Source organism: Peromyscus maniculatus, chromosome 4 (genome assembly GCF_049852395.1).
Source record: "Peromyscus maniculatus bairdii isolate BWxNUB_F1_BW_parent chromosome 4, HU_Pman_BW_mat_3.1, whole genome shotgun sequence".
Lineage (NCBI taxonomy): Eukaryota > Metazoa > Chordata > Mammalia > Rodentia > Cricetidae > Peromyscus > Peromyscus maniculatus.
The window spans coordinates 5236816-5263201 of record NC_134855.1 but is presented as its reverse complement, the minus strand read 5'-3'; the positions used below and the strand labels follow the sequence as shown (position 1 = coordinate 5263201).

At 45.1% G+C, this 26386-nt stretch overlaps 2 protein-coding genes across 2 annotated transcripts in view; one reads left to right on the top strand and one right to left on the bottom strand.

Annotated features, from left to right (window-relative positions):
• The window catches only part of B3galt9 (beta-1,3-galactosyltransferase 9), a 54927-nt gene extending 47120 nt beyond the window's left edge, over nt 1-7807 (top strand). Inside the window, exons 2-3 of the transcript XR_006070977.2 lie at nt 4377-4466; nt 7309-7807. The gene's annotated coding sequence lies outside the window, so the exon portion shown is untranslated. The remainder of the gene's footprint in view (nt 1-4376; nt 4467-7308) is intronic.
• Psmd5 (proteasome 26S subunit, non-ATPase 5) lies at nt 2866-22294 on the bottom strand. The gene is made up of 10 exons (XM_006988732.4): nt 22069-22294; nt 18083-18227; nt 17086-17199; nt 16618-16746; nt 14519-14628; nt 13906-14048; nt 10866-11057; nt 8109-8218; nt 5664-5804; nt 2866-3546 (listed from the first exon to the last, which is right to left on the bottom strand). Exons 1-10 carry the CDS (start codon nt 22239-22241, stop codon nt 3289-3291), a joined length of 1515 nt encoding a protein of 504 aa, XP_006988794.1. The 5' UTR covers nt 22242-22294; the 3' UTR covers nt 2866-3288.
• Between the last annotated feature and the right edge of the window lie 4092 nt (nt 22295-26386).

The window sequence follows — 26386 nt, the reverse complement described above, 5'->3', positions numbered from 1 at the left end:
GTTGTTCTGCTTCCTGGAGGTTCTAACAGTGCTGCTCCTGAACAGCTTCTTTGGCTCTAGTCAATGTCACCAACAACTATGGATGCTTCAGTGGCCTGGGGTCCATGTTTCTGTGGCAACAAAGTTTTTAGGGCTCTTGGTAGTAAGGACCCAGGGGTCAGTTCTGTTCTAAGTTTTTACAGGACTGACTTACCTGAGAGGATCCCTGAAAGTGCTGAGTCTGACTACACTGTATTCCAGGGCTCAGTGTCCCACTGAACAACTGAGGCACCTGTGACATGCAAACAGGTTTCCTATCAAGCCAAGGGCTGTAGTTCTAGGGAATTCCCCAGCAGTTCAGACCCGAGACAAAGACACCACTGTGAATCTGGTGCTGAGCATCGTGGTCCAGCACTGGCATGGGTCCAGAGAGGAATGTGTTCAAGAGACGTTGTTGTGTGGCAAAACTTTTCCTGGGGACACAACACACACACATCTACTCACCCCAGATAGGGGGCCCACAACAGAAGAAAGTACAGACACCACAAAGTGCAGCTTGGTGAACCAGTGAGTTTTATTGAAGTTACTTACAGAAATATGGGTGAGGAGTTACATCCAAGAGCAGAAATGACTCACAGTTGCATCACCAAGGCCCACCCCAGCTCACAGAGGCTGAGAACCTGGAGCACACTGTATACAAGGACAGCTCACAGGTTGGAGAGTGTCCTTTCCAAGTGACTGAGTTGGGCTAAACCTCTTCCAGGCAGCTGGCTGGGTGTGTCTGCAGCTTGGCTTGTCTGAGAGGGACTCTGGGAGGGAGGGGCCTAGTGAGTCTGGTCAGTTTCAGGGAGTTCCTGAAACTGTTTTGAGTTGTTTACTTCCCTGCTTAGGAAGCCGCCTTGTAGGAAGGAAGATTTCAATAACCTCGGAGTAAACTATTACACAGCACAGTTGCAGTTTGGGTTCTGAAGTCAATAGGGGCTGTGGCAACTGTTGCATCGGCATAAAGCATGCTGCTTAGTAGTGATGCGCATCTTGGAGTGTTGCGACACAGTGGTGGTGCAGGCCTCTGTGACTGGAGCTGCAATGGCAGCCGTGGCACGGACTCTGGGCTCCCGGGAAGCTGTGCAGCGCTGACTTCATTCCCCACCTAGGGGGTCCTTGAGCATCTCAGCCTGTAAGGCAAGTTCAGAGGCAGGGAGGGGAAGACACTGTGGCTGTTCCTTCCAGAGGGAGGGGACGATACAGACCTGCCAAGGATGTTTCCTTGGGAAGGGGTTTTATGAAAGTTCAAGCGCCAAGGGTGCTCCTCTGGATTAAAGCTCTAGTGCCCTGGGGTCAGGGCAATATACTGGTGCAGGCCTTATGGGAAACAGCAGTAGAAGTGTCTATTTCTTGAGGAGCAAGGCACTATGCAGCTCAATAACTGGAGTCATTCACAGCTATTTTGCTGGGCCTAGGTTCCAAATAGTCAGGGATAGCACGCAGCAGCAACAGGAGAGGAGATGGAGTGCTTCCTACACAGTTTATTTTCATGGGAAAAAGACCTGTAACAATGTGACTGGGAAATGGTCCACCACCCTGTGTGTGCACAGAGCAGCATGGAAAAGCTTCAGAATACTGCAGCTTCTTACTCCACCATGGTATGTACTCTAGCTTGTTTCCTGATCTTGGGGCCGTGAAACCTTGGAATTAGGATCAGGGGTGTGGGCATGTAGTGTCTCTCAGCAGCAGAGTACAAGGCTGCTCACTGGTGGTGGCTGTTGATGATGTCTCAGGTGCTACCGGTGGGAGTGTGGACAACTCCAAGAGGGTCTGTGGACCAGTTTGCAAAGGTGTGAGAGACACGGCAACTCTTCCTCCCAAGAACTTCAGCAGCACAGCGGCTGTTTCTGTAGGTTCAGTGGGAGAAACTGCACCGCTTTGACCCCCCCTCCCCTTTAGGGTTCACTGGCAGAAACAGCTATGGCCACTCCAGAGGCAGACAAGCATGTATCTGTACTGGCCATTTGCTAGTGTTCTGTCCTTGAGCCTTCTCCAGGATGTTTTAGTTTGTGAAAGGTCACATTCACTCACTCACACACACACACTTGCTTATTAAATGCAAAATAGTAACTTATAGGTCTTATTAAATGTGAAAAAAAAGAAAAAAAGGCACAACAAAAGCCCAATGAGAACCAGGTGGTGGTGGCAACACTTAGGAGGCAGAGGCAGGAGGATCTCTAAGTTCGAGGCCAGCCTGGTCTACAGAGCGAGTTCTAGGACAGCCAGGACATAGAGAGACCCTGTCTCAAAAAAGAAAAAAAACAACAGGAAAGTTAAGGGAAAAACCCCAACACCAGGAACGTCATTAAAGAAAAATCACTTGGAGTATTTCATGCCAGGAAATGCCTGCCTGCATCCTAATTCGTAGTAGAGAAATGGTCAGTATGGAAAAAGGAACTCAGAGACACCAGAGGAGAAATGAGGCAACTGGACGAGGATTCCAGTCACTTGAGAATCCTGTCACAGGAAGGGATGACTCATCAACCTCACCACAGCCTAAAAGAAACACTTCCTGGTTCTAAATTGGTCACTGCCAGGCTCATGCAGAAACATCTGGACAACTGATTTTTGTGTGGTGAAGGAGAACAGTCTGGAAGCCAATGAGATGGCATCTCATTTGTACACACTTATCCTCTCCATCCCAACTCTCATGGATCAGAGAAATTACCCCAAACCCTTCACAATGACGACCCAATAAGACAACAGTTAAGAGAACGTTCTGGTTAAGGCTTATCTCCCTCCTTCCCCTGTAACACAACATGGCAAAACTGACTAACAGCAAAAGTACCAATCCCAAACAATGTTTAGTTTTTCATTTTCAAAGGAAAAGAGGCCAAGAAATCCTATTGAAACCATTTATTCCTTGTATACAAATAATACAACTCGATGATTCCAAATGACTTATTTTTCAGGACTACCCAAGATTCTGAGGTGGAATCAGATAAGAAAAAGTGGTGAAAAGAAACCAGAATCGTTTTGGCTTCATTTTATTTTTAAGTGAGGTCACGAGTGTGCCCATGGAAACATTCTGGGAGAGCACGCTTTGCCCTTGCAGCAGACTTCGCTGCCAGAGGACCGGGAAGAGCACTGGTGTTCTCAGTCATCACCACATCCAAGCAGGACCAGCACTGCTGGTTAAGGCTGCACCCGACACGCCATGACAGCTCCGCAAGAGGGAAGGCCCCGCTCTCTAAAACATGGGCGGGATCCTGTGTCTGGAGAAATTCTGGTCAGAACTCGGTCTTCTGTCCTAACTGAAAGCAATCACTCTGCTCCCTCCACTGCTGTCGTGGCAACAGGTTTCACATAGTACGGACCTTCACTTAGGTAGGTTCTGAGTCTCAAATAATTTGAGTTCCCAAAGATCTCTGCAACTGTCTTGGAATTGGCGAGTGCTTTTACCAGTTCATATTTGGCATCCTTTGAAGCTTTGTCATGCTCCACAGACCGGTCCATCACAAATTCCACAAAACCTGGACTGTTAAACATAAGCTTCTGAGCCCAGGGCTGGTTTGCAATAGCCTGAAATTAAAGGCAGAAAGAGAATACAATTCACCTAGGCCTTAAGAAGGTAAGTTCATGAGTGGAACAACACAATACTTAAAGAAATACACACGGCAGCACAATCCTTTGTCCAAGTAAATAAATTCCTGAGAAACATATTTTAAATAACTGTATATACTAAAATTTTAAATTCAAATCTTAAATTTTATATACAAAGATGTTCACCACACTGTGAAAGCTTTAAATGTCTAATAAGTAAACTAGGGCTCACTGCAATAAAAGCTTACGACTGAATTATTTACAAGGAACACCTAACGGCTTGAGTGAATCTACCACATGAAAGACGCAGAGCACTGGTTCTCACTCTTCCCCACACTGCGACTGACCTTTGACAGTTCCTCATGCTGTGGGACCCCAACCATGAAATTAGTTTGTTGCTACTTCGTAACTTTAATTTTGCTGCTGCTGTGAATCATAATGCCAATATTTCTGAAGACAGAGATTTGCCAAAGAGGTAGACCTACAGATTGAGAACCACTGACATAGATCCAATTTCCATACAACACTAAAAAATGGTACCAAATAAAGAGCAAAACCAGAGAAGACAACATTGCTTCAGACAGGGTCTCTCTGTGTAGCTTTGGCACCTTTCTTGGAACTCACTCTGCAGCCCAGGCTGGCCTTGAACTCACAGAGATCCGCCTGGCTCTGCCTCCCAAGTGCTGGGATTAGAGGTGCATGACACCACTGCCCAGCAGGGCCACTCTTAAACTTGTACACAAGAGAATCCTTTTGGGGAATGTTCACTGTAGCATCATTGTAACATGTATCTAAATCTTTACTTGCAGGAGAATGACACATTGTGACTAGCCAATGGAATGCCGACTTTCTAAGGGCCTCTTTTAAACCAGACACTTGAACACTGAAGTCTAAATAAGGTATGGTCTGCACTCCATGTGGTAGAACCATCAGCACTGGCCTGAAAACTGCATCCATGACAGTTACACTCAGGAAAGAGGACCCAGAATGTATCGGGCAAACAAACACCAAGCACCCTGGAAACAGTGTGCTCTAACTGAGTCAATGCTGTAACTAAGGCAAAACTTGGTGATTTGAAATTTCCTATTTTTCAGTCTTTCTCAAATTTTGAAATAGTGAGTCAGCAACCTATGTATTTTTCAAAAGTTGATCACTACACTTAGTATGTTTACAGCCTCATTTCTTCCTCAGGCCGGTAGCACTAGCTACCCACCCTGACCAAATCAGGGTCAGAAGAGCAAGAACTAAGGTCATGAGACATCAATGCAGACAGCTGTTTCCAAGGTGAAGCATCCTGAAGCACTTTTAAGTCTTACTGTTTTAGATCTAAACTTCAGCCTCGTAGAAGACAGGAACACACCTATGTTCCTTAAGATATGCCTTAGGAAGTCTTCCCCTCTCAGTCCTTCTCGGCATGGCCTAGTGTTTGTGCTGGATCCTGTGATAAGACCACTGATGTGATGGCACTTAGCCAGGACAACTGGTACACTGCTAAGTGCCAGGGCTAAGAAGATCCACATTAATAAACATTTCAACATACAAATAAAGCATGCACAGGTGTGCCCACACCTTAGTTCTAATTTTACAACCAACTTTATCCGTATTTATGGTCTGGCTCCCTCTACAGACTAGAAGTTTCAGAAAACGCTCAAGATCTAGCAGGGTCAGGGAAACTCAATGTTTGTTGAATGAATATATCAATATGAGAACCAGTATCATTTAATTCTGCTGTATGCTCAAAGTGGCCGAAGCTACTTCTTGAATAAATAAGCAAAATTAGCGAGTGTTGAGGTCAGAAAGCACAGCAAAGGTCAGAGGTAAGAAACTGGCCAACTAAGTGCCAAAAAGAACAGTGGGAATTAAGACTCAGGAAAGAGACAAAGGCGAGGAGCTGGGGTTGATGTGACCCAGCAGGAGCCTGTTCAAGCTCAGACAGCATCAGATCCTTTTTACTGGCAATCTGTAGACACGCGTCTCCCTCACTGGCCCCTGCAGTGTCTGTCGGGCAGGAACTGCCGTGTGCACAGCGGCTGGCATTCTGAGTGCTCTGTGCTGCGCTGGCAGCACCTACGGAGCCGTGAGAAGAGAGTACCTACCGTGAACACTTTCAAGGCGGCACAGTGTAGTTCAGGGAAGGGCTGGTTACTGATGCCACGAAAGAGCTCCAGGGAGTCTGGAGATAAGGAGGCAAACCAGGACTCCGCCATCCTCAGGAAGTCATCAGTCTGCTGCTCAGGCTGTGAGACAGGAAGGGAAATGCTCATGACAAGGTCAGCACACCTTGAGGAAGGCTAGCAGCTACAGCAGGGAGCCTTGTGTAAATGGTACCAGTGAGCTACCCTTGGAGAGCTCATCCAAATCCAGCCCAGAGAGGTCCCATTTTTGTTGGAGGGGATGAAATAATCTCTAGGTTCTCTTTAGTTCTACCATTCCACTTTACATTTAAAATGTTAGTACTCAGCTCTTGAGATGGCTCAGCAGGTAAAAGCACTTGCTGTGTAAGCTTGATGGCCTGAGTTCAGTCCCTGGATTTTATGTAAAAGTAGGAAGAAAAGATCGACTTTGCCAAGTTGTCCTCTGACCTCTCCTCCACAGTGCTCCCCGGGCATGTGTGCCCCCCTCACCTCTCCCCCATCCCTTCTTCTCTTATACACAGTAATAAATAAACTTTAAGAGGTGAGGCAGGAGTTATGGGTAAGCTAACCAAAACTAAAGAAGCAGCTAGTGCCCACCCCCCAAGGGAATTTGAATTGTGGTATCCTGCATGAGTAGACAATGCTGTTCCCAGAAGAAATGGGTTATTAAATGAAATCCTCAGTGACTCTTTACAAGGTAACTGGGAGGTCCCAGAAAGCCCCGCCCCCAATTAAAACAGCTATGCCCATTGCTCTTGGTTGCCCACCATAACTAAATGCTAACTCTATTCCTGAAGACACCCAGACTTTGCTTCAAGACATAGAGAAATCAATGGCCAGGAAACTTCGTCTCTGCTGGCTAGCTTCCATAGTATACCAAAAAGTGCTCTGCAGGTTTCCAGGGAGAAGAGACGTCAGTGTTCTCCCCAGTGCTGGCCCTGAATGCTACCATCTGATCTTTGAGGAAAGCTGTGTCCACAGTGCAGAGTGCAATGGCTGTCAGGAGAATAACTACCCCTGCCTAGATTTGAGACTGCTCCTCAAGAAAGAATTCCTGCTTGCTACTGTAAATCTTGTCGAAAAACCACAGCCGGGGTGGAGAGATGACTCAGAGGTTAAGAGCACCAGATGCTCTTCCTGAGGACCCTAGTTCGATTCCCAGCACCTACATGCAGGCTCATAATTACTTGTAACTCTAATTCCAGGGGCTCTGATGCTCTCTCCTGGCCTGAGGGCACTGCACACAGGCAGTGCACAGACATACAAGAAAACACCCTTACACATAATATAAAGTAATGAAATAAAAAACCCATGGCTCGCCGGGCGTTGGTGGCGCACGCCTTTAATCCCAGCACTCGGGAGGCAGAGCCAGGCGGATCTCTGTGAGTTCGAGGCCAGCCTGGGCTACCAAGTGAGCTCCAGGAAAGGCGCAAAGCTACACAGAGAAACCCTGTCTCGAAAAAACCAAAAAAAAAAAAAAAAACCCATGGCTGAGGAAGTCATAGGTCTTAGAGGGAAGCTACTATTGCTATTTTGCTAACTGGTCACCTGTATACTCAGATCAGTGCTGCCTCCAACCTTGGTCAGAGACTGTTTCTTTTTGCAGTGCGCAGTGGCTACCAGGAAAAAGTGACTTAATAGCTGAGCCTAATGTAAGACGTCTGCATCAACCCTGACTCCCCGATGCCCAGGGAGCACTGTGGAGAGGGCAGAAAGAATGCAAGAGCTGGGACTGGGAAGGAGCGCTGTCAAGTGCCGGCTTCTGGACAGAGCACGGCGGCGGCGGCGGTGGCGGCGGCGGCGGCGGCACCCAAACCCAGGAGCTGTGGTTACCTGCACAGTTTAATCCAGCCAAGACTCCGAGAGATGAGGAAGAGCTGCTGGCAGCAGCCAGGGGAGGGACAGTCTGCAAGTATGGCTATGACCTCATGCCCTTGTGTACACGGGCAGCACTAACTGCACCCAGTGCTCAGAAAGATGACAGACATGAAGTTGGGAGGAGGAGGGTACTGCAGGACACGGAAGGGACGTGTTCAATACAATCAAAATATATGACTGAAACTCTCAAACAATAATTAAAAATATCCCTAAATATTTTCATGTAACTAGTCACATAGTGAAGGTTTTCATCTTTTGGTTGTTTTTTGAGACAGGGTTTCTCTATGTAGCCCTGGCTGTCCTGGAACTCACTATGTAAACCAGGCTGTCCTGGAGCTCAAAGATTCTCCTACCTCTGCCTCCCTCCTGAGTTGCTGGGATTAAAGGTGTGCTCCACCAGGTTACCATCTTAACTAAAGTGAGAAGCATGACACCCACGTGAACATTAAACTGACCAGTGTCAAGCTGACTGGCTCATCCTCCCCAAACATACCCTGCCGCCCTTCAATAATCTCTCCATCTACTTACTGACAAGTACAGAAGAGAAGAAACTGCATCCAAACATCTAGTTTTTAGCTCTGTGGAAGCATTCTTTGCTTGATATCCTATTCTCATGAGGAAGCGTTCAAAGCGAGTTCCTGTGAAGGATAATGGTGACACAAACATAAAATCTACCATTTCAACCATCTTAGACACAGTTAATGCTACTAATCACACTAAGATGCTGTGCAACTTCTGTGGGATGTCTTTCTGTACTCTGTGAATATGTGTGGCTCCCACTGGATAGTAAATAAAACTGCACTGGCCTATGGCAGGGCAGGATGAGGTTAGGTGGTACATTCAAACTGAAGATGAGACAAAGAAGGCTGGAGTTGGGCTGGAGAGATGGCTCAATGGTTAAGAGCACAGACTGCTCTTCCAGAGGTCCTGAGTTCAAATCCCAGCAACCACATGGTGGCTCACAACCACCTGTAATAAGATCTGGTGCCCTCTTCTGGCCTGCAAGGACACATGCAGACAGAATACTGTATGTATAATAAATAAATCTTTTTTTTTTTTTTTTTTTAAAAAAAAAGGAGGCTGGAGTCAGAGGAGACTCAAGCCCACTGCTAAAGGAGCAACAAGATGTCAGCAGACCAGTAACATCATGGCCACGTGGCAACACACAGATTAATAGAAATGGGTTGAGTTAAGTTATAAGAGCTAGCTAGAAAGAAGCTTGAGCCATAGGCCATATAGTTTATAATTATATAAGCCTCTGGGTAATTGTTTTATAAACAGCTGCAGAACCACGAATGGGAGAGATTCATCTGGACCTCGGAGCAAAGCAGGACCAGAGAAACATCCGCTTATATTTTGGCGCCCAACATGGGGTAAGAATTTCCACCTAAAACCTGAGAAAGCTTTAAAAAAAGGGTTCTAAGACAGAGCCAAGAGCAGCTTCCTAGTTGTGTCTCTCATGAGGGCTGTGGCACAGAGACGCTGCAGCATTTGAGCTTAAGTACAGCATGGAAGATTCCCTCTGGCATACACAGAGGTGCACACTGCACTGAGTGATGGATTTAGCTTTGCTAAGACAGACAAAAAAAAAAAAAGGTTTCTGGGCTACATGCTGCTGGTTGGAAGCATAGACTCATTGCTTCCCAGAGTTAGCGGTGAGCATGGCTCTCAGAGCTGGTGGTGAATGTACCTCTGCCATGTTGGGAAGCTGAGGTGGGGTGGAGTCAGCATCCAGGGCCGCAGCTTTCATCCTAGCCACCATGTACCTGAACAATTTAAAAATCTCTCCTGGTCAGAGGAGGATTATAGATTCCCAATAAGACAGAGTCAGATGGAATAAACCTCTAAATGGTTCACAATGTATATAAAAGATACGTAGGCTTAAGAGAGAGAGGAGAAAAAGGATATAGTCATAAAAATAAAATCTTAAAAAATAAAATACAACTATATAAAGATGGGAATTACACCGAATCTAGATTATGATGTCTTTGGGATTTTTTGTTTGTTTGTTTTTTGAGACAGAGTTTCTTTGTGTAGCTTTGCACCTTTCCTGGAACTTGCTTTGGAGACCAGGCTGGCCTCGAACTCACAGAGATCCGCCTGCCTCTGCCTCCTGAGTGCTGGGATTAAAGGCGTGCGCCACCACCGCCCGGCGACTGTCTTTGGGATTTTTTAATGCAGAAAAGACATTTGACTGTAAGGGTACTGAGTTAAACCAATATATATAAAAGATATAAAGGTATCTTGACTTAAAATTTGGGTCTAAGGATATACTGCTTTGGAAGTGAAGTGAAAAAGGCAATTTATACTTCCACACACTGTGATTATCAATCTGAAACACAAAAAGAGGGATGTGTTCAGAGATCATGCGTCAGACCCAGAACACACCCTACTGTCTGCTACGGAAGGGTAGCATCATGAACAGGGCTGGATCAGAGGCCCCAGCCTGCACAAGCTCAGGAATCTCTTAACTCCTGCATCTGAGAAGGGCAGCTCCATGCAGGACTGAGAAGTGCATACCACAGTGAAGGCACCGAAAACCACACGCAACACTGCAGGAGCTGTGGTGTGCAGTGCATCAGTTTTCAACATGCACTTCACAAATGTGTTACAATAGTGCCATGTTTCCTGTATCAGAATTTGATATCCAGGGGCTGGAGAGGTAGGTGGCTCAGCGGTTAAGAGCACTGGCTGCTCTTCCTGAGGACCCGAGTTCAATTCCCAGCAACCACACGGTGGCTCACAAATCATCTATAATGAGATCTGGTGCCCTTTTCTGGCAAGTATATAAATAATAAATAAATATATTAAAAAAAAAAGAATTTGATATTCAAGGATATACCACACATGTATCTTTCTTAACATAAACTCTTGACACAAAATTATCTTTCCTGTCTTTCTGTGCTTGTGAAATATTCAAAACCCGGAAGCTGCTACTGTTTTGATAAATGAGGACAGTGAGGCCTAGAGAAGTGAATGAAATTCAGCCTCCATCAGTGATGGAACTGGGACACAACATGAGCTATGCCATAAAAAGCAGTCAAGGAAGACACTAACAGTAAACACTTGTTTGGTCCCCATTACATGAAATACAGCAAGGCGTAAAAGCCACAGCTTTTCAGTTGTAATCATGAGACTGAGAGATGAGTCCACACTACGGTTAAAGACTGCCACCCATAAAAGTAATTTCTACAACAGTTATCCCTACAGCAGATGGACCCACACCCTGCATTCTGGCCAAAAATAAAAACACATCTTACAAAAGCCAAGATAAGTCATACCAACCTGTCTTCTGTAAAACCTGCTTCCCTTCAACACTGGATCCCAGGATTCCAACCGTGTCCACAGCCACACCAATCATGGTGGGATCCTGACTGTCTGCCATTTCAAATACTTTCTCCAGAAAGACAGGGTAGCGCTCACAGATCTGTTGAGGACTATCCATGACAGCCAGGTTTCCAAAAAACTTCACAAATCCTAAATATATTTATAAAAAAAAACACTTTAATATGGGACAAGACAGCACAAATTGGGGGCCCATGTTTCCACGGGAATATTAATAAACTGCAGGCCAGAAAGAGGAGACAGACAAGCACTGTGTTGCCTACAGAGCAGAGCCAACAGGAGATTGAAAAGACCCATGAGATGTGTGATTCTGAGAGAACAGAAACCCCAAGATGTCAATGGAGCTTGGGAGGCAGAGGTAGAAGAGTATTTGTGAATTTAAGGCCAGCCTGGTCTATACAGTGAGTTACAGTCAGGGAGGGAGAGAGAGAGAAGGAAATGAAGGAGAGGGAGAGGCACAGAGAAAGAGAGAGAGAGAGAGAGAGAGAGAGAGAGAGAGAGAGAGAGAGAGAGAGAGAGAGACACGGACGGAGGGAGGGAGGGACGGGGGGGAAGAGGGGAGAGGGAGGGAGAGAGTATGTGCACACCAGTGGATACCAACGATAGGAAGGCAAGCTTGAAGACATTATTGGAAGAAACTGTTAAACAGGTGCATTCACTAATAAAATACAGCACACCACCTCAAGGGACATAAACCTCCAGCTACTACAGTGTTCAATAAAGACTGGAATGAAATGGGTGGCACGGATCCTCTATCTGGATCGGATACACACAGTAAATGTCATTCCTGGTATTCTGATTTACGCCTCACTGAACTTTTAAAGAAAACCATCTAGCGCTCTGGAGAGCACCCATGTTCCCATAACATCAGTCAACAGTGCAATCACCCTTCAGTCAACAGATTCCACTTCATTAAGGGGCTCTGATCAACTTTTTAAACTAACAAAAAACCGTGTATCACATCTGGAAATATATTTGCACTGTATAGTAGGCAAATTAACAATATGTATTATCTTAAATTTTTGTGTGTGGTGAAAACACTTGAAAATCTATTCTTAACAAAATTCAAGGACAGAATGAATACATTGTTAAGAGTCTTCACCTTGTACTTGTCTGAAGTTCTGACTAACATGCCCCAGCTCCCCCTGTAATCATTAACCTATTTCTGAGTTCAGCTTTTCCTAGATTATACATGTTTCATTCCCCACTGTCCTTCAGTCTCAATCAGACAACTGATTTTTGAGGCTTCATAGCATTCCATTGTGTATACAGTCCATATTATCTGCACATCTCTGAGAGGCACTAAGGGCACTGCTCCCACTGAAAATGCTGCAGTGAGCATGGGAGCAGACGGCTTCAGCACACTCGTTTCCTTCCTCTGTCGACACACCCAAAAGGGATCCAGAACGAGTTCTATCGTAAAGACCTTCCAGTTCCCATGACTGCACTAATTTATATGTCCACCATGTCCAAGGTTCCCTCTGTTCCACGTCCTCACCTCCCACCTTTTGGCTTTTTTGATGCAAGTCATTCTAACAGGCAAAAAGTGATTCTCCTCAGTGTTTAAATTTGCTTGTCCCTGATAAGCAGCACTGCTGACCATCTTTCCATATACCTATTGGGCAGATCAGATTCTTCTGAGGAATGTTGACCCAGGTCCTTCACTGATTTGTGTTTGTTTAGTTTTTGTTTTTTGAGTCAGGGTTTCTCTGTGTAGCTCTGGCTGTCCTGGAACTTGTTCTGTAGACCAGGCTGGCCTCGAGATCCACCTGCCTTTGTCTCCCAAGTGCTGGGATTAATGGCGTGAGCCCCCATCACCGGTTCCTTTGCTGATTTTTAACTGGGTTGTTTTCTTGCTACTGACTTGCTTGCGTCCCTCATGTTCCGGACACCAACTCTTTCCTAGTTTGCAGATATTCCTCTAATGCCAGACTGCACGCTCCCTCTGGGGTGTGTTTGAATTTTCCTCCTATTGCCTGTGCTTTGAGAAGCATATCCCAAACCATCTTGGCCCAGATCAAAGTCCAAGGCTCTCCCCACTACCTTTTCTCTTCTGCAGCTGGTTTCACGTATTAGGTTTCAGTCCTTACTTACACTGTGTTGAGTTTTATGGCATGAGATGAGGTCTGACTTCATTCTTCACTTAAATAACCGGTTTCGTCTTTTAACATCACTTACTGAAAATGTCCTTTCCACTGTATGTTTTGGGCATGATTGTAAATACACACGTTTATCCCGAGCCCTCTGTTCTGTCCTATTAGTTAGTCTGTGTGTCTTTCCAGGAGTAAGATGGTGTTTTAATCACTAAGTATTTTCAGATGCTATCACAATGGGAGCGTCTCCTTGAGCACTCTTTGGACAGTTCATCGTTAGTGCAGAAGGCTACTAATTTTGCACGCTGTGTTGATCCTACAACTTCACTGAATTCACTTCTTAGGTGTGACAGTCCCTTGGTGGAATCTATGATGCATTCTGCATGTAAGATCATGCCACCCCCACACCTATAAACGGGGATAATTTCCTATCTTCCTCTTGGATTTAGATGCCTTTTATTTTTTCCCTTCCCAACATGTCTAGGATTTCCCACACTACCCTGAAGAGAAGTTCCCACACTATCGCTGCTCCTGCTCTCAAGGGAAAGGCTTTCAACTTCTCACACTTGAGCACACCATCAGCTACAGATTCTTCACTCATGGCCTGAGCTGTGTTAAAACGTATTTCTTCTTTCACAATAATTGAGTTGTCATGCTAAAAGGATGAATTTTTATCAAATGCATTTTTAGTATCTGCTGGTATGTTTTTTGTCCTTCACTTTAGTAATCTGGTGCATCCTACTGATCAGCTTGGATTCACTGAATCACTCAATGGTGACCCATGATCCCTTCACTGTACCGGCAGCTGTGGATGTCTTGTGCAGGAAGCAGCACTGAGAAGGGTAACCCCTGCCCTTCAGAAGCCCGTGTAACTCAGCTGCTCTCACCTGGCAAATAGAAGCCAGAGAAAGGGTCTGAATCGGCTCCAACAATTATGTTAGATATCTGGTCGATGACTCCTTCCTGAGCAAGGTGCTGTCGGCCATGATGGGTGTGCGCTAGTGATGTCACCATTTCTATACAGGTGGCTCTAAAACCAAAAGGACAACAATGAAGAGCATTTTAAAACTGCTTCCACACTGGTTAAGTTGTATTCAATTTTCCTCATCACATCTGAAAGGCCCATGTCCTGCCTTCCTTTTCCGAAGGATATAAGAACTATTTTCCTAACTTTGCCATCACCTGTTACTGTGGCATTCAGAACTGAGGTCTGACCTCCTGACTGGAGACCCACTACTTTCTGTGATGGTGCTGTAACATAAGCAAGGAGCACACTTGCCCAGGGACAGAGGATACGGGCATATGAAAACTGCTACGACATCTTGCAGGGCTTTGTCAAACTTAATATATTATCATGACATAACGAGCGACTTCCTAAAGATAACACAGTGTTGAGACTGCAAACTGTGTACAGTCTCCAACAGCACAGACCACACCAAGTCCCACAGCGGCTTCCTCCAAAAAAGGGCATTTCTCTCTAAGAACTCGGCGTCTACCCACCTGACCAGCACGTCCTCACCCGTCAGCTCTCTCAGGAGCTGGGTCACCAATCCACTTGCGGCACAGTAGTTTAAAGATTCTGATGACACAGAAGAAATTTCTACAATTAGCTGAAAGAACAGAGGGGAAAAAGGTCAAAACAGTCCCAATCTGTTAGATCTCATTTTAAGTTCAATGCAGAATTATGTACTATAGATGTAACTGAGTTCTTAACAATTCACGCAGTTTCTAGGAAAACTTCATTGAACATAAAACAAATTACTCTGGTAGAGGATAGTCCACTGCATCTAGGTATATGTGTAATTCCACCAAGAAACCATTAATCAGGGCATAAAAGCTTGCACCATCAACAAACATAAAAATCAAGTCTTTTAAAACAGCATGCGCGCGCGCGCGCGCGCGCGCACACACACACACACACACACACACACACACACACTCAGTAGGACAGCACTTGCCTAATGTGTACAAGGCCTGTATCTAAGCACCACAGAACAAAACAAACACAAATGTATCCACAGATCTGTCTTGTCACATCTTCACTTGACAAGCACATTCTGAAAGCTTAATGAAGGCAGAGGACACTGAGAGGGTTTAAACAGGGAACTGGTAGAACCAGGAATTTGTTTTCACATCTTTATTTAGTTTTTTTATTTTGTGGAGGGGACTATGTGTATGAGGGGAGGTGGGGACCAGAAGACAACTTGTGAGAGCTGGTTCGTCCTTCTGCCATGAGGGTTCTGAGGACCAAATTCAGGTCATCAGGCTTGGCAGCAAGTGACTTTACTCCCAGGCCATTTCACTGGCCCAAAGATCATTCTTACATATGCTACAAATATCATGTTGTATGCCACAAATACACACAATTTATCAATTAAAATACAAATTTGGGGAAAACAACACTGACTGCACTTAAGAGAAACTAGGGATGAGAAAAATGAAGGGAAGTCATCTGGCTACAAACACAGTCGTGCAGAAACGACACTGGCAGGTTGGTCTAGGGTGGCGGCAGCTACCTGAGCAAGGAGGAGGACACAGCTTCAGTGAAACCGACGTGATGGGACTTGTGACACGGAGAACAACCTCTGTGAAGGGTGAGCTCAAGGTCCAGGACCCAACAAAGAACGGACAGACAGACGGAAGGATGGATGGCACAGACCAGGAATTCAGGCAGGCGTGAATGTGAGGGGGCAACAGGGAACAAGCAGCTGCATGAAGGTTGCAGTCTTAACTAAGAGGAGAGGTGTGGGTTCCACGTTCATGTACGAAGTCTTATCACACAGGTGGAAACTGAAATCACGAGAATAAATCTGCCTAAGAACAGCGTGAATGTGAAGCAGGGGGTGGGACTTTGCAGTCCTCAACAATGAAAAGTTCAGTAAGGAGTAAGGAGGCGGAAGCAGAAGAAACAGACAAGGGAAAACTAAAGCTCACAGCCAGTGTCTTCAGGAAGGAAATAAACTCTATGTGGAGAGGGAATTAGATTATACATGGCTTCATTTTAGATAGGCTGCTTACTTATGTGTGCAGACTCAGGTCAACTGTTTCCTCAATATTAACAACATACAACATCTACTATATAAGTCAATGACCCAGGGGCCAAGACAGTTTGCTCACTAAAGTGCTTAGAGACAGCCTGAGGACCCACGTTAACGACACAGGCAGTGGCATGCAGTTACAATTCCAATGCTGGGTAGGGAAAGAAGTCCCTGGAGCTCACCAGCTGGGCAGCTTAGTCTAATCAGTGGATTCCAGGCCCATGAGACCCCATCTCAAAGAAAAGGGTACACCTGAGGAATGATGCAGAGTGACCTCTGGCCTCCACATGAACACATCTACATACCAGTGTAAACACACAGAAGGAACTAATGACAGTGTGTGTGAGGCCTTTCAGCAGGGTTCAACAGAAACGTGGTGGAAAGAGACCCATTTCTTCCCACTACAGTACTAGCACTTCTTCAGGGGTGTCTTGTCTGTAAGTATGTTTGACCAGCTCACAGATCAGGCTGCCACCTCAGTGACAAGTGAGCCATCTTGCCCTCCTTTGTTGATTTACTACATTGTTTTGAAAGCATTATAAAGTGTGCCTTTAGTCTTACCTCATACACCCTGTATCGAACGACATCATTTGTTTTCATTACATTTTTCAAATCATCCAGCAAATTACTTTCAAATAAAGCTTCCAGTCCAGCCTGGGTTAGTGATATTCTTGACAGGGATTTGATAGCCTTATATGGAAAGAAAATATCTCTTGTCAGAAAAGTACAGAACATTTATACCCACTTCCTAAGCCTGATATGAAAATTAGTGCATAAAAGACCATACTCCCACAGGCATTCACATTTCACCCACTGTAATTTATAACTGGGAACCACTGAGCAGCCAACGAAAGCCTGACCGACTCTGTAGACGTGTCTTAGGGGCTCACCGCTATGTTTAGACACCGTTTACACAAGGCTGCAGATTCAGTTCTACCTTCATCCCACAGATCACCACTAAACCTTCTCTACTGACTCTAGGACCACAATGTCTGACAGCTGGCTGAGAGAGAGGTCTAGTGAACTCACCGCTTTGGCAACAGATAAATTCTCTCCACCAATGCAATAAACAATCTGTTTTAACAGTTCAGCGTTATTCAGAATCTCAGTAACAGCTTCAGAATTTTCAACAATTCTTCCAATCTGAAAGAAAAACAACAACAACAACAAAACAAACAAGCAAAGAGACACTCTTCCCAAGGAGAACGTGAACTCGTGATATTCAAATTTTTCTAGTGTATAATTATTTTACCAGTAGTTATTACAGCTATTATACAAATCACTACAAATTCACAATGACCCAAATCCAGTAAAGCCAAACGCACACATATAGTCACAGTTTTAAATGGAAAGGAACAATGAACAGTGGAATGAACAATGAACAGTGTAGAGAGGAGACAGGACAGTCAAAACATTACGACTCCTTTAAGTTAAATTTTAGTTGTACAAGCCTTGGATAAATCACTTTCTTTGAGCTTCATTTTTAATGAAGTAATATAAACTGGAAGTACAGTTTTTAATTCGAGGGCAGTGAGAAGACTAACTGAAGAGGAGACAGGCATCTGTCTCTGTGATAGTCTGTGACAGTCTCTGGCACACACACGGACAATGAATAAGTACACCCCAACGGAGTACACACTGTAGAGCAGGAAAGGGAAGGCTGCGGACTGTCCACTGGAACCAGCTGTGCCGCCCAACCCTCCGGCATGGCCCCAGCAGCACTTCACACAATGCTACGATGGTTTGCTGCCAGGATCAGAGTTACTATCTCAATGTGTTGGCTTAGTGAACTTTACACTGAGTTAGTTCATGCTTCTTCAAAACAATATAATGTAGCAAAGTAACCTTTAAACACCTAAAAACCATTTTCTTCAGACTAGGTACTCCTTGAAGAAAAAACAATGGGTCTGTCTTGTGAACTCGGACAGCCATGGCACGACACTCAGCGGGTCGGTCGGAGGGCTTCAGTGAACAGGCGACAGCCAGCGACTCGGCCACTCTTCCATTTAACACTACAGTTGCATACCTGGGACAGAGTGAGGGTTTTGACAGAGTCATCCGGGTGAGTCAGTCCCCTCTGCAGGTCAACCCTGAGGTTCCTGGCCAGCTGGACTGGCTCCACAGCTTGGAGCAACCTCTCCAGAATGGACACACACAAAGCAGTCTGTTCCCTAAAGGAGACACCACAGAGCTTATTCACATCCTGTCAGACTGCAAACAGCCACCGAACACCTAAAACTTGGCTCCACGACACTTTCTTCCTGAAGAGTTTCTTCAAGGCAGCAGTTTCTAATCGTGCATTAGACATTTAGTATGGATCTGTTATCTGCAATGCCTGTGTGGGGCTACAGAGACAGACAGGGTCTACTGTCAGTCTTGGGAAGCTCATTCTAATAGAAGACACACACACAGACAGACAAATTACAGATAAGTGCTGTAAGCTAGGGATAGAAGCTGTGGGAGACTGAAAATAAGGTTGCAAGGTATGAACAGGGCTTCCAGGGGAAGGAATGCTGAATTCAGTTTTATGAAAAAAAGGGAACGAATGATTTAGCCAGGTGTTTCAAGCACAGGAAGGAGCAGCACACAAGAGAACAGACAAACCAGCTACTATATTAAAACCACAGAGGACACTCATGGAGCACGTCCTGACGGTCAGAGCTGGGGAGGGGTAGAGAGATGGGGAGTGGGGGAGAGGGACAGAAAGAAACCAAACTAAACATGTACAGAAGCCAGACGCTGAGAGTCTCTTACGCCATCCTTGAAATGTAGCTTTTCGGAGAAGCAATGCCAAGTGATTGAGTGGCTTTTTGCGGAGAATTAGCACAATGACATTTAGCTTACAGAAGTCTCCTGGGGACTAGGATGTAACCCTGTGGTAGAACACACGCTCAGCATGTATGACCTAGGTCCAATCCTGAACGCCAAGGAGGCAGAAAGAACAAATACACGAAGGAAGAGGAAGAAAGAGAGCCACTCTGTAGCAGCTTAGAGATTGTGGAAAGTGATGAAGGCATAAACTAGCCAAGCAGGAGCCAAGATGGAGAAAAGGTCTAGGAAGGTAGACCCATCTGAACTTGTTGACTATCCACCATAGGTACAGATCTTGTTCCAAGAACAGTTCACTTGTCTTTTAATAGGCAACATGAATGAGCCAACATATGTCTGATGCCAGTATAGGCTTCAACTGATCTAACTTTCCTAGCTGCCACAATAATATAAACCAAAAGCCTTAAAAACACACTTGGGGGGACTGGAGAGATGGCTCAGAGGTTAAGAGCACTGACTGTTCTTCCAGAGGTCCTGAGTTCAAATCCCAGCAACCACATGGTGGCTCACAACCATCTGTAACGAGATCTGGCACCCTCTTCTGTATACATAATAAATAAATAAAAATTAAAAAAAAAAAAACAAAACAAACACACACTTGGGCTGGGGAGTGACTCTGGGTAAAACACTTGCCATGTGAGAATGAGGACCTGAGCTGGGAGTCCCAGAACCCACGTAACCTGGATGGCTCAGTGAAAAAGACTTGCTATGCAAAGCCTGATGACTTTGCAGAATCCACAGAAAAAGCTGGATATAGTACTATGCACCTGACAGAGAAATCAGCAAGATGCTCATGGACCAGCTAGCCTGGAGCAGAGGCTCTCAACCTGTGGGTTGTGACCCCTTGGAAAGATATACCACTGGAAAACAGAGGTATTTATATTACGATTCACAACAGCAGCAAAATTACAGTTATGAAGTAGCAACAAAAATAACTTTATGGTTGGGGCTCACCACCACATGAGGAACTGTATTAAAGGATTGCAGCGTTAGGAAGGTGGAGAACCACTGGTTTGGAGTAGGATGGGCAGTGGCAGAAATAAACAAGGGAGGTCCTGCCCCAACAGTTGGAAGGTGAGAATGGACTCCCAGGAGGTGTGCACGCATGCATGCATGCATGCATGCATGCGCGCACACAATCTTTCTCTCATGAAAAGAATTTTAAAAAGCAGTGATGGGTTAAACTATATTGTGTATAAACTGCAGGTCTTATGCCAAACAAGATAAAGGTGGTATGAGGATCATTCTTGTTTGACTTCTATGGTGTGTATTAGTAATCTTAGGTGTTATTTCTCTCACAAAAAGTGTCAAGATCATAGATTTCCATCAACAGAATTCGAATCTGAGTCAGCATAGTCTTTTACGTGATCTAGCCAAGATAACAGTAGTGTAATTTGGAGACTGCCGGAAATTACTCAGAGAAGAACCACTCCCACAGATGGCAACTGACAAGAGAGTACATATCCAGTTCTAAACTTCCAGGAAAACTGCTTCCTGACCACCACCGCAGCACGCAGCAAGCCGTCTTTTCCACTTCCTTTACTCTCCGACTCCCCAATCTCAGTGTCTGCTGCCAACCCGCATATGACTTCTCAAAGGCTTTTCACTTTCAACATGAAAAGATGGCTAGGAGTGGTGTGAGCCCTGAACACATACTGCTCTAGATGGCAAGATCCTATCTCAACAAAACTAAACTAAACAAAAGCTGGACCAGGTACCTGCTTTAAAGGCCATAAGCCTCATCTTGTACTCAGCATGTATTTTATGTACTGTGCGTCAGGAAATGCAGGGGTGAACAAAATACAGTTCCTGTCTTCAGGGATCTTTCAACCCCCAAAGACAGACACAGAACTATAACAAAGGAAGCGAGTCCAGAATCATGAACAGAGACCAAGAGAATACCCACTAAGATGTCTGAGGAGCAGTCACTTGCAGCTGGAGTAACGGAGAAGACTTTTTAGAGGCATGGCATTTCAGCTGGGCCTTCACAGAACATGGACAAGGGCGTTCAGTTGGAAGTATTGTATGAATGACGTTACGAAGGTGCAAGTCATGCTGGAGGAACGTTAGTAGTGTTACATGGTATGTGGAACAGACTAACCCAGCAGAGTAAATGATAAAGCCTGGACTGGAAAAGCTGACTGGAAATATACCAGGAAGAGCCCAAATGCCAAACCATATAGTCATGATTTCACACTGTAGGCAAGAGTGACCAGGGCCAAGCCAAGCCAACTGACCTGAGACATTAACTCTGGTATGACTGGTCAGAAAAGGAAAATAACTATTAGAAAAATGATTGTTAAAACCAACTCAATAGGCCGAGCAAGAAGAGGAGCATGAGAGCTTATATTGAAGAGAGATAGGATAAGAGAGGTAAGAAAGCCCTCTGAAAGTATTCAGCGTTCATCAAAGAGCTCACTATCTTTTCAAATTAAAGAGTCACTTAAATTCTGGCTCACATAAAAAAAAAAATTAGATGATCAAACTACCAAATACAAGATGGTTTTAATTTAATACTAGAGATGCATTTTAATTCAAAAGTTGCTACCCTAACATTTTAACTGCAGTTTCCATATTAACAGTTTTGACAGGTAATCCTGTGTTATGCAGTTTATTCTTGCCTAGATGGGCATATAATGAATTAAATTACACATATCGGGATCATAAGCTTTGCAATTTCATTTTTTATTTAACATTTTCATATTCACATACACACAATTTTTTGTTTGTTTGTTTTTTTTCGAGACAGGGTTTCTCTGTATAGTTTTGGTGCCTGTCCTGGATCTAGCTCTGTAACCCAGGCTGGCCTCAAACTCACAGAGCTCTGCCTCCCGAGTGCTAGGATCAAAGGCATGCGCCACCACGGCCCGGCTTACAATTCAACTTTTTACAATTTACACGCTTACTCTGGCTGTTTCTAGTTTTCTGCTGGTGACCACTGTTACGACTACCCCTCTGTACACAGTACCTGTAACCCAAGCATACAAGCCTTCATACATCGGATGCTGAAATTAAAAGGCATGCGGCGGATCCCGCCGCACTTCCAGCACCAGATCCCTTCTAAAGAGGCGAGCCGTCAAGACCTGGTCGAGGCACAGCTGTGGAGCTTTTGCAATCGGACAACCTCCACTTTTCTCCGAAAACCACTGCAGCCCTGCCTCCCCTGCCCCGGGGTTCCCTCACCGATTGTTCCCGTTAAGCAAGGAGAAGAGCGGGCCGAGGCGTAACTCCGCCGCCTGCTCGCGAAGCTCGTGGAGCGGCACAGCATGCACCACGGACTGCAGCGCACGCAGCTCCTCCAGCGACGCCTCCAGCCGGGCCACCTCCCTCAGGAGCGCCACCGCCTGCAACGCCATCTTGCTGGCCCCAGTCTGCCCGCCCACCTATCAGGATCCCGGAGCCCTTCTCCGGGTCTCGCGAGATCCGAGGGGCGTGGCCTCCACGAATCTGTCCAGTCTCGCGAAGCGAGGTCCCGGGGGATTTGCTCACGCGGTTGCCGCCCCTTTGCGGCTGCGGCTGCGGAGTGGGACCGCGGGGCTGCGCTCGCTACACCGTGCGTCCCGACCGTGCGCGGACGCGAGGGGCATCCAGAGCGTCGTGCATGGTCTCCTCAGAAGCCTCAGTTCTGGAGGACTGGACGTGATGCGGCCCCGTTTTGACTTCTGTCAGCCAGCGGGAAGCTTGGTTAAGAGACATTTGGGGCTAGTGCACAGGTTTCCGGCATCTTCAAGATTCTGTGCGTGATGGAATCATCCAGAGGATGGACACCGCATTAGTGTTTGGAGTGGAGGAGCAGGCGATAGAGGGGCAGCCTCAGGCTCTGAAGGCCGTTCACATCCAAGCCAAATGCGCATATAGGTAGCTGGTGGAAACCAGTGGTCAAGGGCAATCCATGTAAATTTCATGAAAGCAAGAGAAAAAGTTCCAAAATCGCTGCTGTCCGTGAAATAAGACATTGTTGGAGGAGGAAGAACCATTAAAAGCTAGTCGACAGCTGTGCGGGCTCATCTTATGTCAACTTGACACACAACATAGAGTTCTCTGAAAGGAGGGAACCTCAGTTGAGAAAGTGGCTCCGTAAGATCCGGTTGTAAGACGTTTTCTTAATTAGTGATTGATGAGGGAGGACCCAGCCATTGTGGTCCTGGGTTCTATAAGAAAGCAGGCAGAGCAAGCCATGGGGAGCAAGTTGGTAAGCAGCCCCGCTCCATGGCCTCTGCACCAGCTCCTGCCTCCAGGTTCCTGCCCTGCTTGAGTTCTTGTCCTGACTTCCTTCAGTGATGAACAGCAATGTGAACATATAAACCAGATAAACCCTTTTCTCCCCAACTTGCCCTTTGGTCATGGCATTTTGTTGAAGCAATAGAAACCCTCACTAAGATAACAGCCAACTATTTCAAGCAGTGGGAAAGTCTGGTCAGAGTTGTGGACTTCGTCGGGTCCTCAACACCAAGGAGATGAGTCTGTTTTGGAAAGTACAGCTTCCTGTACTTTTAAGGAAAGAGACAAAAATCCAGCAAGCTTAGGAAAGATTAAGGATGGGATATCCCTCTGTGTGCGTGCGTGCCAGGGACTCAGGTAACAAAAATAAAACCCTGTGGCTTTACAAAGACCCCAATCCTACTTGTCTTTTGGAGAAAGGTAAACCACCACTTTCCTGTTTCATGCCATGCTCACCTGGAAGTATCAATAACTCTTGCCTTCTTTTTTGATTACTTCATGATTATTGTAGTCTTGAAGCCTAGAAGCTAATTGGCTGAGAAAAATCTTGAATTAAAGGTGCTGGTAATTGCGGACAAAAGTCCCAGTCATTCAAACTCGTCCTTTGCTTACTCTGATGTTGATGCTATGGCTTCTCCCCACTTCCTCCCAGAGGCTTGTTTTCTGCAGCCCTTGAATCAGTATTTTTGAAGCATCCAGGAATTGTTATACTAAGAAGACATTAGACCACTTTGCTTGCTGCATTGACAGAAAAAACAAAAAAACCACCACCACCTCACTTAAGGAACACAGCGGCTGCTGGGTAGTGGTGGTGGTGCATACCTTTATCCAGCAGAGGCAGAGGCAGATCCCTGTGAGTTCAGGGCCAGCCTGGTCTACAGAGCGAGTTCCAGGACAGCCAGGATTACAAAGAGAAACCCTATCTTGAAAACAAACAAACAAAAAAACAAAACTAACAAAAAACACAACAACAACAAACAACTGGCCTTACATTACTTTTAGTGGTTGTAAAAGAGGTAAAAAATGACACATAGCCAGTCATTCTTAAAGCTTGGTAGAAACTTTAGGAGTATGTTGTGAAAGGTTTCACATTGCCCTGGAGCTGATGAGCTTTAAAAAAAAAAAAAATCTGTAAAGTTGATGGGTTAAAACTAATATTAAGAAAAGTGAAAATACAGAATCAAGAGCCTTTATCTGTAGACAAGAAAACCAGTCCCTACAAGCAGAGATTAAAGATAATGCTAAGGAAATTGAATGCTGTGCATGCCAGGCCTCAATCCTCAATGGCTGCAATTGACATGGATCCTGGGCCTATAAGATGGTTCAGCGGTAAAGGCACTTGCTGTCAAACTGATCTGTGTTGTAGATAATGTTTTAAGAGGTGTTACAGTTGTTTATGCTGTGAAACATTAGTTTAATGATGCAAAGATGTGTTGCATTCTTTTATGTTGCATTTGTTTAACTCTGTGAAGCTGTGTTACTTTGCCTGCCTGAAACTGTCTGACTGGTCTAATAAAGAGCTGAATGGCCAATAGCAAAGCAGGAGAAAGGATGGGTGGGGCTGGCAGGCAGAGAGAATAAATAGATGGAGAAAAAAGAGAAAAAAGATCAAGGAGGAGTATAAAGAGAAGGACTTCAGGGATCAGCCACCCAGGCACACAGCTAGTCACAGACTAAGAGTGAAGAAAGTAAGATTACAGATGTAAGAAAAGGAAAAAGCCCAGAGGCAAAAGATAAATGGGATAATTTAAGTTAAGAAAAGCTGGCTAGCAACAATCCAAGCTAAGGCCAGGCATTTATGAGAAAGAGTAAGTCTCCGTGTATATTTATTTGGGAGCTGGGTGGTGGGCCCCCCAAAAGAACAAAGGAATAAAGAATAAAAAAACAACTAACTACAGATCTGAGTTCCATTCCTCATGATCGAAGGAGAGTGCTGACTCCCACAGGTTGGCATATGGATGCCACACCAGGTGGTGGAAGACACACCCTACATACACCAAAAAATAAATATAATAAAAAGATTGCAGTGGTTTTCTAAATGACCTATAAAGAGGTAGAAGAGAACTTACTAAACAAAGAGACTGGAAACAAATGAAGTAGGTATGGAGAGGGATGCAGAACCCGAGTCTGAGGGGAAGTCTGACACTGGCCCAGGTGGAAACTGTCAGAATTTCATAAAGAGGAAAAGGTGGAAGAGCTGATGGGAATAAAAGACTTCTGGAAGTGGTGCTTGTAATCCTGAGAATTTCTGTTTCAAGATACTGCCAGAGCCATACATGCACAATTGGACTTTGGGGATCTCACCTGAGAACTATGAAGAGAGCAGAGACACCCAGAGGTTGTTGTTTCCAAACGGTGGTTTCTCTGCTGCTGTCCATCTTTCAGCATCACTAGCCCCCCTGCCGTCCTTCTCAGAGTTCCCAGCCACACACCCATAACATCCAGTCATTGAACAGGTGCTGAGCAATAACATCTCAGGGAAATGAACGGAAGTAAATGGTCATTACCAATGCCCATTTTCATTAATGCAATAGGTATGAAGGACTGGAGCATAGTTCTGATTTACTTTAGTACGCTTATAAAGGTGCTTTTTTTTTTTAGGTACCTTCAGACTTATTTTTTTCTAACTATATATTTTGTACAGATAACTAAGTTTTTCCAGCTACAAGTAGAGACAGGTAGTTGAAAAGAATAACTGCTTTTGAGATTGTAGCATGGTTACTTGTTTTGTAAATTATTAAATATTAATCTTTTGGTCTTCATATCTATGACGGGAGTACGAGCCTCTCCTTACCCCCCTCATCTCAGGTTAATTAATTTGGTGAATGTTCAGCTAACGAACTCATTTTAGCTATTTCTTTTGCCAGGAAACCAGGGCTTTAACAGTAGATAAACAGGTCGTACAACCACTGGAGGCTGTGAAATGGTCTCATGGACCAGGTTTGGTTAATGTTGTGTTTCTCTGCTCAGTTGAAACAATTTCTGGTTTGTTTTCCATACTCCCTCATTTTTGTTTGAGAGTTTGTTACATTATATGAAATACAATCAAATTTACCAGTGTATTTTTTAAATTATTATTTGACTATTGTGTGTGTGTGTGTGGGTGTGAGTGTGTCACACAAATGTGTGGAGAGCAGAGGGCAACTTACTCTCTTTCCATCACGTGGGTTCTGGGATTGAACTCAGTTCATCATGTTGGTGGCAAGCACCCGTTACCTAATGAACCATCATCTCTCTGGTTCAGAACTCACCAGTTCACTGAGGAGAGAAGTAGGGAGCA

Coding starts and splice junctions, on each gene's coding strand:
- Psmd5 (XM_006988732.4), bottom strand. CDS start 22,241: ATGGCGTTGCAGGCGGTGGCGCTCCTGAGGGAGGTGGCCCGGCTGGAG. Junction 5,805..8,108: donor CTTCTCTTCTGTACTTGTCA/GTAAGTAGATGG, acceptor CCTGTCTCACAG/CCTGAGCAGCAGACTGATGA. Junction 3,547..5,663: donor CCGCCTTGAAAGTGTTCACG/GTAGGTACTCTC, acceptor CTTTAATTTCAG/GCTATTGCAAACCAGCCCTG.